This window comes from Canis lupus, chromosome 25, assembly GCF_011100685.1.
Source record: "Canis lupus familiaris isolate Mischka breed German Shepherd chromosome 25, alternate assembly UU_Cfam_GSD_1.0, whole genome shotgun sequence".
Lineage (NCBI taxonomy): Eukaryota > Metazoa > Chordata > Mammalia > Carnivora > Canidae > Canis > Canis lupus.
Window position 1 is genome coordinate 24,083,975 of NC_049246.1, and position 14,936 is coordinate 24,098,910.

At 39.2% G+C, this 14,936-nt stretch overlaps 1 protein-coding gene across 1 annotated transcript; it reads right to left on the minus strand.

Annotated features, from left to right (window-relative positions):
* Positions 1-4,911: 4,911 nt before the first annotated feature.
* On the minus strand, positions 4,912-7,610 carry HMGB2 (high mobility group box 2). The gene is made up of 5 exons (XM_038573603.1): positions 7,391-7,610; positions 6,682-6,850; positions 6,273-6,418; positions 6,018-6,192; positions 4,912-5,455 (listed from the first exon to the last, which is right to left on the minus strand). Exons 2-5 carry the CDS (start codon positions 6,829-6,831, stop codon positions 5,294-5,296), a joined length of 633 nt encoding a protein of 210 aa, XP_038429531.1. The 5' UTR covers positions 6,832-6,850; positions 7,391-7,610; the 3' UTR covers positions 4,912-5,293.
* Between the last annotated feature and the right edge of the window lie 7,326 nt (positions 7,611-14,936).

Sequence of the window (14,936 nt, forward strand, 5' to 3'; positions counted from 1 at the left end):
TGTATGACTTGTCTGATGTTACCAAACCAGTAAGAAACAGAGACCTATTCAAACTCTAATCCGAGTCCCAAGTATAAACTCTTCATCTCATCTCATTCTTAATCTTTATAACCTTGTTTTTCCCTTTGTCTGTTTGTACTTTAAGTAATCTCTATGCCCAATGTGGGGCTCAAATTCATGACCCCAGAATCAAGTGTTGCATGCTCTATCTACCAACCGAGTCAGCCAGGTGCCCCGTCTGTATTTTAATTTATCCTTTGTATAAGCCATCTCATTTTTATTGGAAAAATGTGAAGAATCAAAGAATAACAAAAGTAAATGAATTAGTGTTTTATTATCTTACCTGATGTCCTAGTTGACTGCCACATCTTCCTGAAGGAATGAGACTGGATCAGTTGACATAAAAGATCAATTCCAGTTCTTAAGTTTGATGCTCCATGTTGCTTAAATGTTTCTTTTCTTCTAATATAACGCTCTGTGTTCCTAAGCCTACTATTCCATAGATATGCTAACTCCTAGAAGAAGCTCTAAGGGAAAAGTCTGCACTATAAATCCTGAAGAGAGGCTCAGGAGCACAGTGAAATTCCATTAAGATCTCAGAAACAATGTCTATACATACATTTACTACAGGATAAAAAATTAGAGGAGTTTCCAGTTAGGGTGAAAAAAGTTTCTTATACAACTATCAAAACAATGCTGCTTAGCTGGAAAGCACACATAAACTTAGCAACAGTCCTAACGGGTAAATATTAATCATCTTACATTTACCTACTTAATTTATATAAGTGGCAAACTCGCATTCCTTGGGTAGAATCTTACCTGTAGACGTTTTCTTTGAACCTGACATTTGAATTCATTGCTAATATTTGATTCAGATTTCACTTTAAAAAATACAAATCTAGATTTTTGGTTCCATTTGAAAATTTGGGGTACTTGGAAATCCTAGACCTATATTTCCATCCAACAAGACTGAATTAAATAGTAGCTGCCCTCTTTATCAACAGTATTTTTGTTTATAAGTATTTATAGAGTACCTAACTATGTTTCTGGCACAGGGTATAGAGCATTATACAAAAATAAAAATTCATGACCCTCCTAGATCTTATTTTTGTGTATGCTCATCACTTTACCACTCCCAGCCCTTTTCCCTGTCTACACTCTATGGATCTTTGCATTTCCTGCCAATATTCTACTTTTCTCTGAAAATGCCATAGTGTCCAACAAGAATACCATGAGGAGTCTAAAAATGGGTTATTTCTAGAGAAATGTTTTAAAGGGATTGGATCTAATGCAGTGGCCTAACAGCTCCTTTATCTTTCTTCTTGCTATTCTCCAAGAAATAAGATCATTACTGCTTTATAAAACATTTTTAGTGGCATATTTGTAATAGTCGGGTTTAAGATAATGCTATATTTGTACTAGTCTAAGACAAGCTTATAATCTACTACTTACAATAAATAATGCTGTTAAAAAGCAAAATACTTACAAAAAGGCATACTATCATCTAATGAGCAAGTTCCCACTTGACTGCTTCAATATATAAGAAAACTTAGGATCTTCTAACCCAGCTTTACCAATAAAAAAAACAAAAGTAGTAGCTGCCATCTGGAAAGAAATTTGAGCCCCTACCTGAGTCCTTGACCAAAATAAATTCCGGAAAGATCAGATTTAATTAAATAATAACATTTTTTAAAAGAAAGTGGATAATTTTTATCATCTTTGGGTGGGAAAGGCCTCCCAAAACCACTAAAGAATTAATAAAATTGCCTACATAAAAATAAATTCTCGCATAAAGAAAATATCATAAAGTCAAAAGGCAAATGACAAGGAGAAAAGTATTTACAATGCCTGTCACAGTCACTTCCCTTACTCTCCACAGATTACTATTACAAAAACCTGAGACAGACCACAGGAAATAAATGGCCCTTAAAAATATGCTCAACTCTTAATAGTAGGAACCAGTTTTTGTAAATTAAAATAGATTAAAAAGATTAAAAAGTTTGATAACTATTATGTTGCTGAGATGAGGAAATCGATACTCTAAAACATTCACTGCTGTTGAGTATGTATCAGTACAACCTCTATCGAGAGCAATTTTGGCAGGCTTTAGTTAACAAAACATAAGAGGTTTCCAGCATATACCAAGAACAGTTGACCTTTCAACAATGTAGGTTTGACCTGTGCACTGTCCATTTAAATGTGGATTTTTTTACGGTACAGTAAATGTATTTTCTTAGTAACATTTTCTCTTCTCTTACTTTAAAAATACAATATAAAATGTAACGGGCAGCCCGGGGGGTGGCTCAGCGGTTTAGTGCTGCCGCCTTCACCCCAGGGCCTGATCCTGGAGACCCGGGATCGAGTCCCACGTTGGGCTCCCTGCATGGAGCCAGCTTCTCCCTCTGCCTATGTCTCTGCCTCTCTCTGTGTCTCTCAGGAGTATATAAAAATCTTAAAAAAAAAAAAAAAAAAAAGACTTCCTTTAAAAAAGAATAAAACACATATATAACATGCAAAGTATGTGTTATAATCAACTATATTACGATACAGGTTCTAGTCAACAGGCTATTAGTAAAGTTTTGGGGGAGTAGAAATTATATATCAACTGTAAGGGCAGGATTTGGTGTCCATTAACTCCCATGTTGTTCCAAGGGTCAACTGTACAGGTTCTAGCAGTTACAATCATCAAATCTTAAAATGTACAAAAAAATTTTAGAGACTTTTTGGAAATCACAAACAAGGATATTCATGGCAATACTATTCATAAAAAAAAAATGACAACTTTTAGGGAGCTAATTACGATCCAATGGGATACTATGCAGCCATTGAAATGTGTCAGTATTTTGTACAGTACTGATCGAACATTCTCTAAAATAGGAATAAGGGGAAGAGCAATCAATACATATAAAATGTATGATCGTTGTGTGTATATATATATATTAAGCTTAAGTCTCTCTTGAAGGCTAAATTATTGTGGTTGCCTCCTAGGAGAACCAGGCAGTTGGGAATCAAGTATATAGACCATCTACTACATAGCTCTTTTACATTTTATATTACTAAGATGTGTTATTTCTTAAAGTAAGAGTTCTTATAACACCTCCATGTACTAGCTGGTCTGGGGTGGAAACTAATTTTTTTTTAAATTTTTATTTATTTATGATAGTCACAGAGAGAGAGAGAGAGGCAGAGACACAGGCAGAGAGAGAAGCAGGGTCCATGCACCGGGAGCCCAACGTGGGATTCGATCCCAGGTCTCCAGGATCGCGCCCTGGGCCAAAGGCAGGTGCCAAACCGCTGCACCACCCAGGGATCCCTGGAAACTAATTCTTATTCCCATTTCAGTGCTTTCCAACAGAACCCAATCCTTGAAAAGTTACCTGGTCTTAAAATTTTACTGATACAATTTTTCAGAAGGATTTGAATTTTGATCCACACTTAGAAAATATTAAATGGGATGATTCACTCTAAATCCTCAACTTATTCTAGAGCAGTTCTTAATTAAAAGAAATGAGTCATTCTCACAGCTTAGATGTGTTATGCTCTATACAAAGAACATTTTAAGCAATCACAAAAACTCCCCAAAAGATGACAAGAAATCTGATAGGTCTGCCTCATGGGGTCTAACTTACGAGATTTAGAAATCCTTAAGGAAACAACACTTTTGCCCTATTTCAATTTTACTAACTCTTAGTTAACATCCCTTTATGCACCAATTTTGGATAGCTGTAATTCTCCTTTAACATGGAAAAGCTGTGAAGCACGTACTGACCCTGTATTACAAATGGGAAGCTGTAAGATCAAAGTTCATAAAGCTAGTATTTATATAGAGCTGGGAAACTGTTATTCAGACCAAGGTTGTCTCTAAAACATATTACCCTAATTTTTTCGCGCTATTCAGCCACTTAACACTAGAAATTTTTTTTTAAAATAAAATTTTCATTTTGATCAGCAACACTCCATATTTAAATGTGCAACTACTGGGATAGGATTAGGAGGGCAATCAGAGGTCTGCAGATTTTGATTCTTTATTCTGGTAATCATGCTAATACCTGACTCACTCCCAGTTAACCATACTTACCCCAATATGGCATAAGACAGACAACAAACTGCCATGGTTGTTTAAGACTATTTTAAAATTTGATAGGTAATCAGGATTATCAGATCAAGTTTAAGTATAAAACAATCAACAAATAGATTTGTTCTGTCATCACTTGGCCAACAGAGGTCGATTTTCACTAGAAGCCTCTGATAACTTCAAAATAGTAATCTTAATTCAAAGAGGAGCAATTGCTCCTTCAATGGAGCATTTCTCAAATAATGATTTACCCAGTAAATATAAATCCTAGTGAAATTTAGTCATGGCAGACCATAATAACTACCTCAAATGCTTTAAGGTTATCCAAAATTCTAAAGTTTAATAACAATGCTACATTTTTAAAGATTTAACTCAAAATGCATTCTAGTATTCACCTTGAACTAATTCACAATCAACAGAAAATTTAACCTGTTACTAATGATATTTTTAAGTTTTTTTTTTAGGTTATGTACTTGTTTTAGCTCCTCTGCCTTTTATTAAAGACAGTTTCCCAAAAAATAGTGTCAGTTTAAAAAAAAAACAAAAAAACCAACGGACAAGTTAGTAATAAATCAATAGCAATGTCAAGAAAAAAAAGTTACTCACTTTGTAAAACTGCACCAATTGTAGAGGTTCATTCAATTCCAGGTCTATTTTTTAAAGAACACTTTGTAAATTAGAATAAGGGCATGTTTTACTTTTAACCAAACATTTTACTCAATCAACTCTAAGAACTATTAGGCAGAAATTAACAAGAAAATCTTGACATGGCTCCAGACTCTAAGAATTTTTAGGGTGAAAACTAACCTAGCATATCAAGACAAAGACAAAAGAAATAATATACATAATTTTATTACAAAATTTTTTTTAAAAAACAAAATGCAACATTCTAAAAAACCCAAAATTTACTATTGATACTAATTCCTACAAGTCTGCTGTGCTACAATACACAAGTCAAGAAATTAAGAAAACCATTAAATATTTAGAAACATTCAACATCAGAAGCTTTAAAATCTAACTGTATGTAGTAGCCCCTCAAAAAGCTACAACCTGCATTTTTAAAAAAGTATTTTCTCTACAAAGAATCTTATCAGCTATACAAAAATCTGTACAGTTTTTATACTGAAGCTAATATTGAGCTGCACTTGAATTCACATTCTTAGCAAAACAATTGCCTGAGCACACACGCACACTCCACACATATTACAAGATAGCCATTTATTCCTCATCTTCCTCCTCTTCCTCATCATCTTCATCTTCTTCCTCCTCTTCCTCTTCCTCCTCATCCTCTGGTTCATTCTTCTTCTTTGAACCCGTTGGCCTGCCAGGGCCCTTCTTTCCCGCTTCACTTTTGCCCTTGGCGCGATATGCAGCAATATCCTGAAATATTGTTGAAAAATAAAATCAGCATCCGGTGTCATTACTCAACTGTGAAAACCACTAAGTTGTAAACAATCTAAGATCATTGACCAATAACCCTGATGACTGTCTAAAAAGGTATGCAGAATCTAACTCAAGTTTTGAGAGCATTTATTCCCTCCAGCTTTAAAAAGTCAATGGTATAAAATGATGGGGCTGTAGTAGATGTCAGAACTTTCACTATCAATGTCCAATTATCTCACATTATCTACTCCCCTCCACTTCTTAAATATATTTACAGAATACAAAATATTTGGCCTTCCCTTTCTGAAAAGTAACAGACCCAGAACTGTAAGAGTCTATGTAGGAATCTACCAATGCTACAAACACTGCTTTCAGTCAAAACAAAGGTAAGTTTCAATGAGCTTATAACGTACAATTTTCACTAGACTCTCCAAATACAGCTGACAACCATAAGGACAAGATTAAACTTAACTCCATAGCTGATACCTATTATCTAACAGTCTTTTTCAGAAAATATGTCTCATTTTAACCTTGGCTTTAAAAAGGGAAGACAACGTACCTTTTCATATTTCTCCTTTAGCTTAGCTGCTTTCTGTTCATATGGTTGTTTATCTTTGGCTGACTGTTCAGACCACATTTCACCCAGCTTTTTTGCAGTGTCCCCGATGGATAAACCAGGGTGTTCACTTTTGATCTTTGGGCGATGTTCAGAGCAAAACAGGAAGAAAGCAGACCTGAAAAGAAGCCAGCGACAGTGTTAACAAACTAAATGGAAAATTAAGGGGCAATCTGACCCATCTGAAGACGAACTTACGGAGGCCTTTTAGGAGCATTGGGATCTTTCTTCTTTCCTTTCTTGTCACCTTTGGGAGGAACATAATTTTTCATCTCCCTGTCATAGCGAGCTTTGTCACTTTTTGCCATATCTTCAAATTTCGACTTTTCCTTTGCAGACATGGTCTGTGGACATGAGAGGCGGTATTAAAGTACGTAAGCAATGTGAGCCACAGGCACCCAAACGGGATCAAGGTCTTCCTTTCGGGCCGCATTTTACTTTTTGCAGTCTTGGAAGTAAACGAAAACCTCAGGTAGTCTGCCCCAAACTCAAAATATCTGGGCGAATCACCACCGCGGTAGGTTACAAGTCACCTCCGTGTTTAAGGTCCTGGCCCCAGAAAAACACATCCGAAAAGCCCTCAGCGCTGCCCGAATTCCGCTCTCACCTTCCATCTCTCCGAACATTTCTTGGAGAATTCAGCGAAATTGACCGAAGAGTCCGGGTGCTTCTTCTTGTGCTCTTCCCGGCAGGTCTGCACGAAGAAGGCGTACGAGGACATCTTGCCCCGCGGCTTGTTGGGGTCTCCTTTACCCATGGTGCCGGGCGGCGTCGGCCTGGTGGGAGAGGAGCGGTGGGCGGACGCCCGCGGGGCCCCGCTTCCCGCCCAAATACGCGCCCGCCCCCTCTCGCGAGGAAGGCGACCGGCGCCGCGGCTCCCCCACCAGCCCGCCCGGCGGCCGCCTGCGCGCACACGCCCTCCTCCCGGCGCCCGCCCGCCCGCCCGCCTCACGCGCGGCCACCACGTCTCTCCGGAGGCCCCGGAGCGCCGCCGCCCGCCCAGGCCCGGGCTGAGGCAGGAACGCCGGGGGCGCCGTCGAGGCCCGTTTCCTGACAGAAACGTCTTCCCGGCTTCCACCTCGCCAGCCCGACTCAAAGAGTTGTCGCCTCGCGACCGACGTTCAAAAAAACGACTGAAGCCGGGCCCGGACGCCGCTTCCCGCCCTCCACAGCCCCCGGCCCTCCCCGGCCCTCCCCTCAGACTCCGCTCCCCGGCTCGAACCCCGAGAGCCGCAGTGCCCGGCCCGGCTAAAAGGCTATGGGGAAAGGGAAAGCGGCAGGCCCACGAACACGAAGGGGCTAAACGGGGTTCTTGCCTGGTGGCGGCTTTTCCTCAGAGTCCCGCGGAGAGGCCGGAGCCAGCAGAGACGCTTCCTTCCCAGGGCTCCGGCGTGAACTGGTTTATCGCTAACGCAATCCTCTGCCTCTTGTTTTGCAGAGTTCTCCGCGCCACGGCAACTTGACGAGCCGGGCCACAGGCCACACCCCCGCCCCTCTGATTGGTTCTGGTGATTATTCAAACTCCCGCAGGCCCCACCCTGTCGCCAGGGAGGCCTCCGATTGGTCGGTGTCTCACCAGGCCCGCCCCTCCAGCCCCAGCCTAGCAGGTTCGGTGGGTCGCCCAGGTCGTTAACTCCCAGACCCGTTAGAACCGGTCAGGAGAGGAATGTACTGCTCGATCCTGATTGGCGGCGGGAAAAGGGTTTGAAAAATGGCGGGCCTGACGGTGACTGGCTGGGGCGGTAAACGGGGGGAGTGGCTGGCCTGCAAGGGAAAGCCCCGCCAGATTTAAAAATACCAAGTCGGGGAAACAGGGTGGTTCTCGAGGGGCCGGCGGCGGCACGGTTTCCCGGTACTGAGGTAACGAGCAGCCCGCCGTACCCGTTTCCCGACCACTGACCAGGTCCTGGCTCTCCTCGGCCCCGCAGCGTTGTCTCCTCCTGGGGCCGCAGTCCCTCTGCCGTGCGACCCCGCAGAGTCGCCTTGGTCCCGTCCAGAGAGTCACGAATGGAGAGGGGCTGAGGAGCTTGCCTGGATGGCCGACTGCCCAGCTCCGCCCGTTGTCGCCGAGGCTGGGATAGAACCCCAGTAAGGCCAGAGGTGCGGGGAACCTGGGAGGGGGCGCGGGGGGCGCGGGAGGGCGGCTGTTCCCGCCTCTCGTGGGGGTTACAAAACGATCTTCCAGTCAGGCGTTTCCCGCCGTGGAGTTTCCCCCAGAAGGCCCCTCCCTCCCTTCCCCCTTTGTCTCGGGTGTCGAATACCCGGAGGTAAACAGGGGCGCCCTGGGGTTCCCGGAGGGGCGGGGCAGGGGGCACGGTCTCCCTGGCCCCGCCCCCTGTGCGGGGCGGGAGGCAGGCCTGGGCCCGCCCGCACCAGCGCAGCGGAGGATTCGGGGTCCTGGCCACCGTCCACCTCTGGCTCTCGTCTCCCGTCCCTCATTTATGATAATGTAAGAACTTTTTAAATTCAAAGATCCTTCTGAGACCCTCATAAAAGCAGTGAATGCTCTCCGCCCCCCCGCCCACTGCTTGTATTAGCCGGTGCGTGTGGCGGCACTTTACAGGCTCCTCCAGGCCCAGGTTAAGAACCCTTGTAAGACAGCACTAGAGCTACCTTAACTGCTTACCAACATCACAGAGCTGCTTTTCCCAAAGTAGCGTGGCTTTCACTGACATCTTAGAATGCTATTTCTTTGTTGTATTTAGTTTCGAGGTCTATTTTTTTCTATTAGCCCAGGTGTAGCACTGACAGTTTCAACAGATTTTAAATATTCTTATTTTCTCAGTAAATTCACTGGCATTTGTTAGACTGTGCGTTACCTACTTGGTTTGTAGTCAGTAATCATAGTCAATAATAACTCAAAACCAGCAGCTCTATCTAGATTTACTAATAAAAACTAGGTTTTAAAAATGTTATTTTCCTTGGAAATAGATATTGGTTGCACAACATTGCACATGTATTAATACCCCTGAATTTAAAAATAAATTTTATAAGTATAATGTGTGTTGCCATTTGAATAATGTAGTATGATTTGTCAATCTGGAGTTTTATGTGCTTTTTATAGCATAGCTGTAACTGGCCTTATTTGAAAATAGGGTCACTGCAGATGTAATCAGTTAAGATGAAGTCAGAGGGGGTTGGGTAGGCCCCTCATACAATGACTGGTCCTTATAAAATTTATAGGGGAATTTGGACAGAGAGAAAGGCAGAGGTTAGACAACGTGAAAAGATACAGGGAGAAGTTAGCCATCTACAAGGTGAGGAGAAAAGTCCTGGAATCTTCCCTCACAGCCCTCAGAAGGAACCAACCCTTTCCACACCAATTTCCATTCTTTATTCCATCACTGTGGAAAACAGGAAAACATTTCTGTATTTAATCTGCTTTTACCTTGGATGCTAAAACTTCAGTTTAGGCTGTACCTCCTGGCCTAGAAGTAACATCAAAAAACACAGTGAAGTAATAAATAAATTTTAAGTGAGATCTAGACAATTCTGGTTACAGAATCCCCCTTTTTATTTATTTTTTTAAATAAAGATTTTTTTATTTATTCATTCATGAGAGACACAGAGAGAAAGAGAGGCAGAGACACAGGCAGAGGGAGAAGCAGGCTCCATGCAGGGAGCCCGACATGGGACTCGATCCAGGCTCTGCAGGATCATGCCCTGGGCTGAAGGCAGCACCAAACCGCTGAGCCACCCGGGCTGCCCGAATCTCCCTTTAAAAAAAAATTTTTTTTTAAATAAAAAAACTATATACAGAATCAGGTAACACAGACAAAAAAGTCTAGTCCCAAATGTGGTTCTGTAAAAATGGGTTAAATACACAAGAGGTTTGGTTCACTATTATGAATTACCTGGCATACTGTTAGGACTTTATCAGAAAACTAAAATGTCCTATAATGATATAATACTAAAGATCTTTTTTTTTTTTAAGATTTATTTATTTACTTGAGAGAGAGAGAGAGAGACCAAGCAGGGGGTAGGAGCAGAGGGTAAAGGAGAGAGGAAGAGAGAATCCTCATGCAGACTCCCTAATGAGCAATGTACCTAACATGGGCTCTATCCCAGGGCAGTGAGATCATGACCTGGGCCAAAATCAAGAGTTGGATGCTCAAGAGTCAGATGCTCAACTGATTGAGCTACCCAGGCACCCCTAAAAGTCTTTCCCTTGTTTCTATTATTATGACTATAAATGGAAAAATAAGACTGTTTTCTAAAATTCAACTTTAAAGCCATTTCTTTTCAGGAACATACTAATTTCATATATCCTAAAAATAATTTTCCAAATTTATCATTAGTATGATGCATCTTCCTAAAAGATAATGAAAAGGAAGGTATTTATGTTCTTTATAAAGAATGTATAAATTAAGAGGCATCTGCGTGGTGCAGATGGTTGAACATCGATTCTTGGTTTTGGCTCAGGTTATTATTTCAGGGTCCTGGGATTGGGCCCTGTGTCTGGCTCTGCCCTGGGGAGGGGGGAGGTTGTCCACTTGAGGATTCTCTCCCCCTGCCCTTCTTCCTACTCACTTGTGCTTTCTCTCTAAAATAAACAAATCTTTAAAAATAAATTAAAATCCAGCAAGGGCCTGTGATTTTGAACAGTACACTTAACATTTCTAGGCTTTTGATTGACAAACTATAAAATGAGGTGTGGGGGATAATCACTAAGTTACCATTCAGCTTGTAAACTATATGATTCTATAATTCTGTGGATGTGTTCATAATGTGGGAAATATTTCAACTTTGCTATTGTTAGGTATTGTTGAAAAGAACTCAAGTTCTAGGAAATCCTTTGGTTATAAAAATGCCAATTAATTGTGAGCCTAGTTATTTCAAAACAGTATTTGTTAAAGAGTTTATAGCTATTCAAATATAATAAATCATATAGACTAAACTATAGATTACAAAATATTACTCAGTCATCTTAGTCTTCTAGTAAAATATTAGTCATCTTAGTCTTCTAGTAAAATGATTTAACCAAAGGATCCTCCTTCTATAATGATACCATTATAGAATTTTATTTGCCAAACTTTGCCTCAGTTCAGCTTCTCACAAATTGTAGCAATGTAAACATTTAGTAATAAGGTAATTCTGAGTAAGACTGAAGTTGCTTCCAAAGTAGGTCCCAAATCCTATATGTATAAATAGCTATTCTGTAGATAAACTGGAATTTATCTATGATGTCAATCTAACAGGATTGTGTAGAAATGATCTGAGTTGTGCTAACTATTGAAATTTCTATCATTTTTCTCATTCAGTTATCCTTAAAAGTTTGGATTTTTTTTGTAATGTGATCATCAAACCAGATTGGAAAACCTTGATAAAAGAGAGTATTACATATCCTTTTTTCCTTTTTTTTTTTTTGTAAATTCCCTCCCCCACATACAAAGCAATAAATAATAAACTCAATAATTTTTTCCTACTATTTTGTTATTAATATAGTTAGCTACAATATAAGTATTCTCTAAGGTTAGTCTTGTTCTTTCAAGTTGCCTAGTTAATGTAAAAAACTGAAAACCACTATCCTGCATACATATTAGTTTCTCAAAGATTAGTCTTATATTGAAATTTAATATTTTTAGGTTGTTTTTAAAGGAGTGAGAGGGGAAGGATAAGCATACTAAGAGTATTATCAAACAGGCACATCCACTTCTGGGGACACCAGTGGATCTGAGGCCTAACTGTACATAGACTTCAGAGATTCAATTTAATGATGTAGTTCAACAATATATTTCTGAAGAAATGAAAATGCAGGTTAAGAAAAAACAAAAACCTTTAATTCTACTGCTAGGATTTTCAATGAAAAATGGTAAGACAAAGGTAGTCTGTTTTCTTCAGAATAACCATTTACTATTTTTATGAATAAATTTGAACTAAATGTCCACCAAAAAGTTACTTACTTTCTAAAAGCCTTCACTGCCACAATCAGGAAAAAAAAAAAAAGGACAAGCTGCAAAAATCATGTTTTAAAAGAACAAGCTGCAAAAATCATGTTTTTAAATACATTGTAGATCTATGGAAGCAATCAGAAGATAATCCAAACTAAAATTCCAGACAGGTATGCTGTCTGTCCTAGGTGTGCTGATGATTTTTTGAGAAGAATTTATATATTTTAGATGTGGAACTGAGGCTCAATCAGACCTTGTCCCAGATAGAAGGACTTTTACTAAGGGAAAGAGATCAATCCAGCAAGCTTTTGGCAATTGTGTGGGGTTAGCAAAATCAGTTGGAAACTAAAGGACCCATAAATATACATAATAATTTATTTTTCCACCTACATGAGCTGAATTCTGAAATGGTATAGAAGGCTAGAAGATTGTACCAGAAGGTTCTAAAAACAAAGCAAAATCTCCCAAGGTTTCATAGTGCTTAGGGGACAAGAGTCTGTCTGGAGGGAGAAGGTCTATCACAAACATAAAGACCGGTCTCTTCCCAGAGATATTTCCCACTTTTTTTGAAGCTATGTAGGTGGTAATGTAAAGAGACAAGCTCAAAACCATCAAAAAGCAGAAATGAATTTTCTAGTGTTTTTGGTCTAAGGAGACAGAGACAGACCACCAAGCCCTCAATCAAAAGCCCATGAAACAATGTCTACAGAACAGGAATGAGCCAGAGGTAAACTGGGTCTTACTAAAACTTTACAGCCCAGCCTGAATACATACAACTCATTCCTCCATTGGATTAAGATAATTCCATATCCTTCTACTTATTACAGGGGTTGATTCTGTCTAATAGAGGAAATGCCACATCCTCTCTATTGTAAGATATCAGCTGGAGCACATCAGAATAAAAAATTTGAAAACTAAAGACAGAGAAAATCTTAAAAGGACCAGAGAAAAAAGACATAGCAAAATTTAAAAAGCAGTAAGTGGGTGCTGACCCTTCAACAGAACCATGAAATCCAAGACTAGAGAATGACATCTTTAAATTGCTAAAGAAACAAAAACAAAAATGCTAACCTTAGGTTTTATATCCAGGGGAAAAGCTTTCAAGATTAAGGCAAAATAAAGATGTTTTTGGACAAACAAAACTGAAAGAGGTCATTGCCAGCAGTCCTGATTAAGGAAAATGATCCTAAATCCTCAGGAGGGAAAAAAAAAACCCAAGCAAGAGTAATTATGTAAATTTAAAATGACTATTACCATTACTTGTTTAAAACCGCAATAATAATAATGTCTTATGGTTGTTGTTTTTTTTTTTTTTTTTTTTAAGATTTTACTTATTTATTCATGAGAGAGACAGAGAGAGAGAGGCAGAGACACAAGCAGAGGGAGATGCAGGCTCCATGCAGGGAGCCCAATGTGGGACTCAATCTCAGGACTCCAGGATCACTCCCTGGGCTGAAGCGCTAAACCGCTGAGCCACCCAGACATCCCTATCTTACGGGTTTTTAGAACATGTATAAGTAGAATATATAACAACATAAATAGTAAGAAGAATAAGGGTCTTCCGTCATTCAGAAAGTGCTAAAAGTTAGTAATTAAATCATATACCTAGCATGCTGTATTTGGGGGTACTAGTTACATAGATATGTTTATATATATATAAGTATATATGAGATATATATATGTATGTATGTGCAAAAACTCACCCTTTAGGAACACAGGTCCTAAATTAGTCTATGCTAAAAAAGACAATGATGAATGGCTACTAAGCATATGAAATATGTTTAATATTATTAATCATTAGGGAAATACAAATTAAAACCACGGTAAGATTACCACTTCATACCCACTAGGATGGCTTTAGTTAGACAAAAAACATCAAGTGTTAGTGGAGACATAGAGAAAATGGAACATTCATTCATTACTGGTGGGAATGTAAAATAAGTACAGTTACTATATAAAATAGTTTGGCAGTTTATAAAAAACTAGAAACAATCCAAATGTCCACTGGCTGATAATTAAATAAACAAAAATGTGGTATATCCATACACTAGAATACTATCTATTAATAAAAAGGAGTGGAGGAGGAAAAAATAAACACTGATAAAAGCTATAAAATGGATGAACCTTAAAAGCATGCTAAGTGAAAGAAGCCAGACACAAAAGACAACATATTACATGATTCCATCTCCATGACATTTCTAGAAAAGGCAAATATATAGACTCAAGGGTAAAGAGTGTTGGCCTAGGGCTTAACGTGGAAGCAAGCCTTAAGCAGGGCCTTGAGGTAGAAGCATGATGGAACTTCTTTAGGAAATGAAAATGTTCTAAAGTGGATTGTGGTTGCACAACTATATAAATTAACCAAAAAAATCATTAAACTGCACACTCATAATAGATGAAATAACTGTACATTTTATCTTAATAAGGCTGTATTTTTAAGGCCAGCGATTTATTATTCCATTTACAGAGCTCTGTATCAAAATGTTCAACAATTTAGACTTTAACAATGAGAGCTGCAGAATACAATATGAAAGTATAAGGATCACTTGAAAGGAAATGAATACTCCTTTTCTATTTTAAGAAATGGTAGTTAAGAGTGTCAGCAGCTCTTGAATTGTAATAGCATTGCTAGTTTGGCCCATATTTGGCTAAATATCTATTGCTTTCATACAACAGGAAAATAATTCATTTGTAGATTCTTTTCAAATTATCTACTTTGTATTCAGTTAAAGTAAATTTGTAGTTTACTTGGTTTGGTTTGGTAATGACTAAAAATTTCAAATTCTGATGTAAATATTAACATGAATATAAAGATGGCATAACTTTGTCCTCTAATTTTGTTACTATGCTTAGAAGTTTGATTGTATTTAAAAATATGTTCCAGGTGCACCTGGACAGCTCAGTCAGCTAAGTGTCCATCTCCTGATTTCAGCTCAGGTTTTGATCTCAGGGTCGTGAGTTCAAGCCCCCC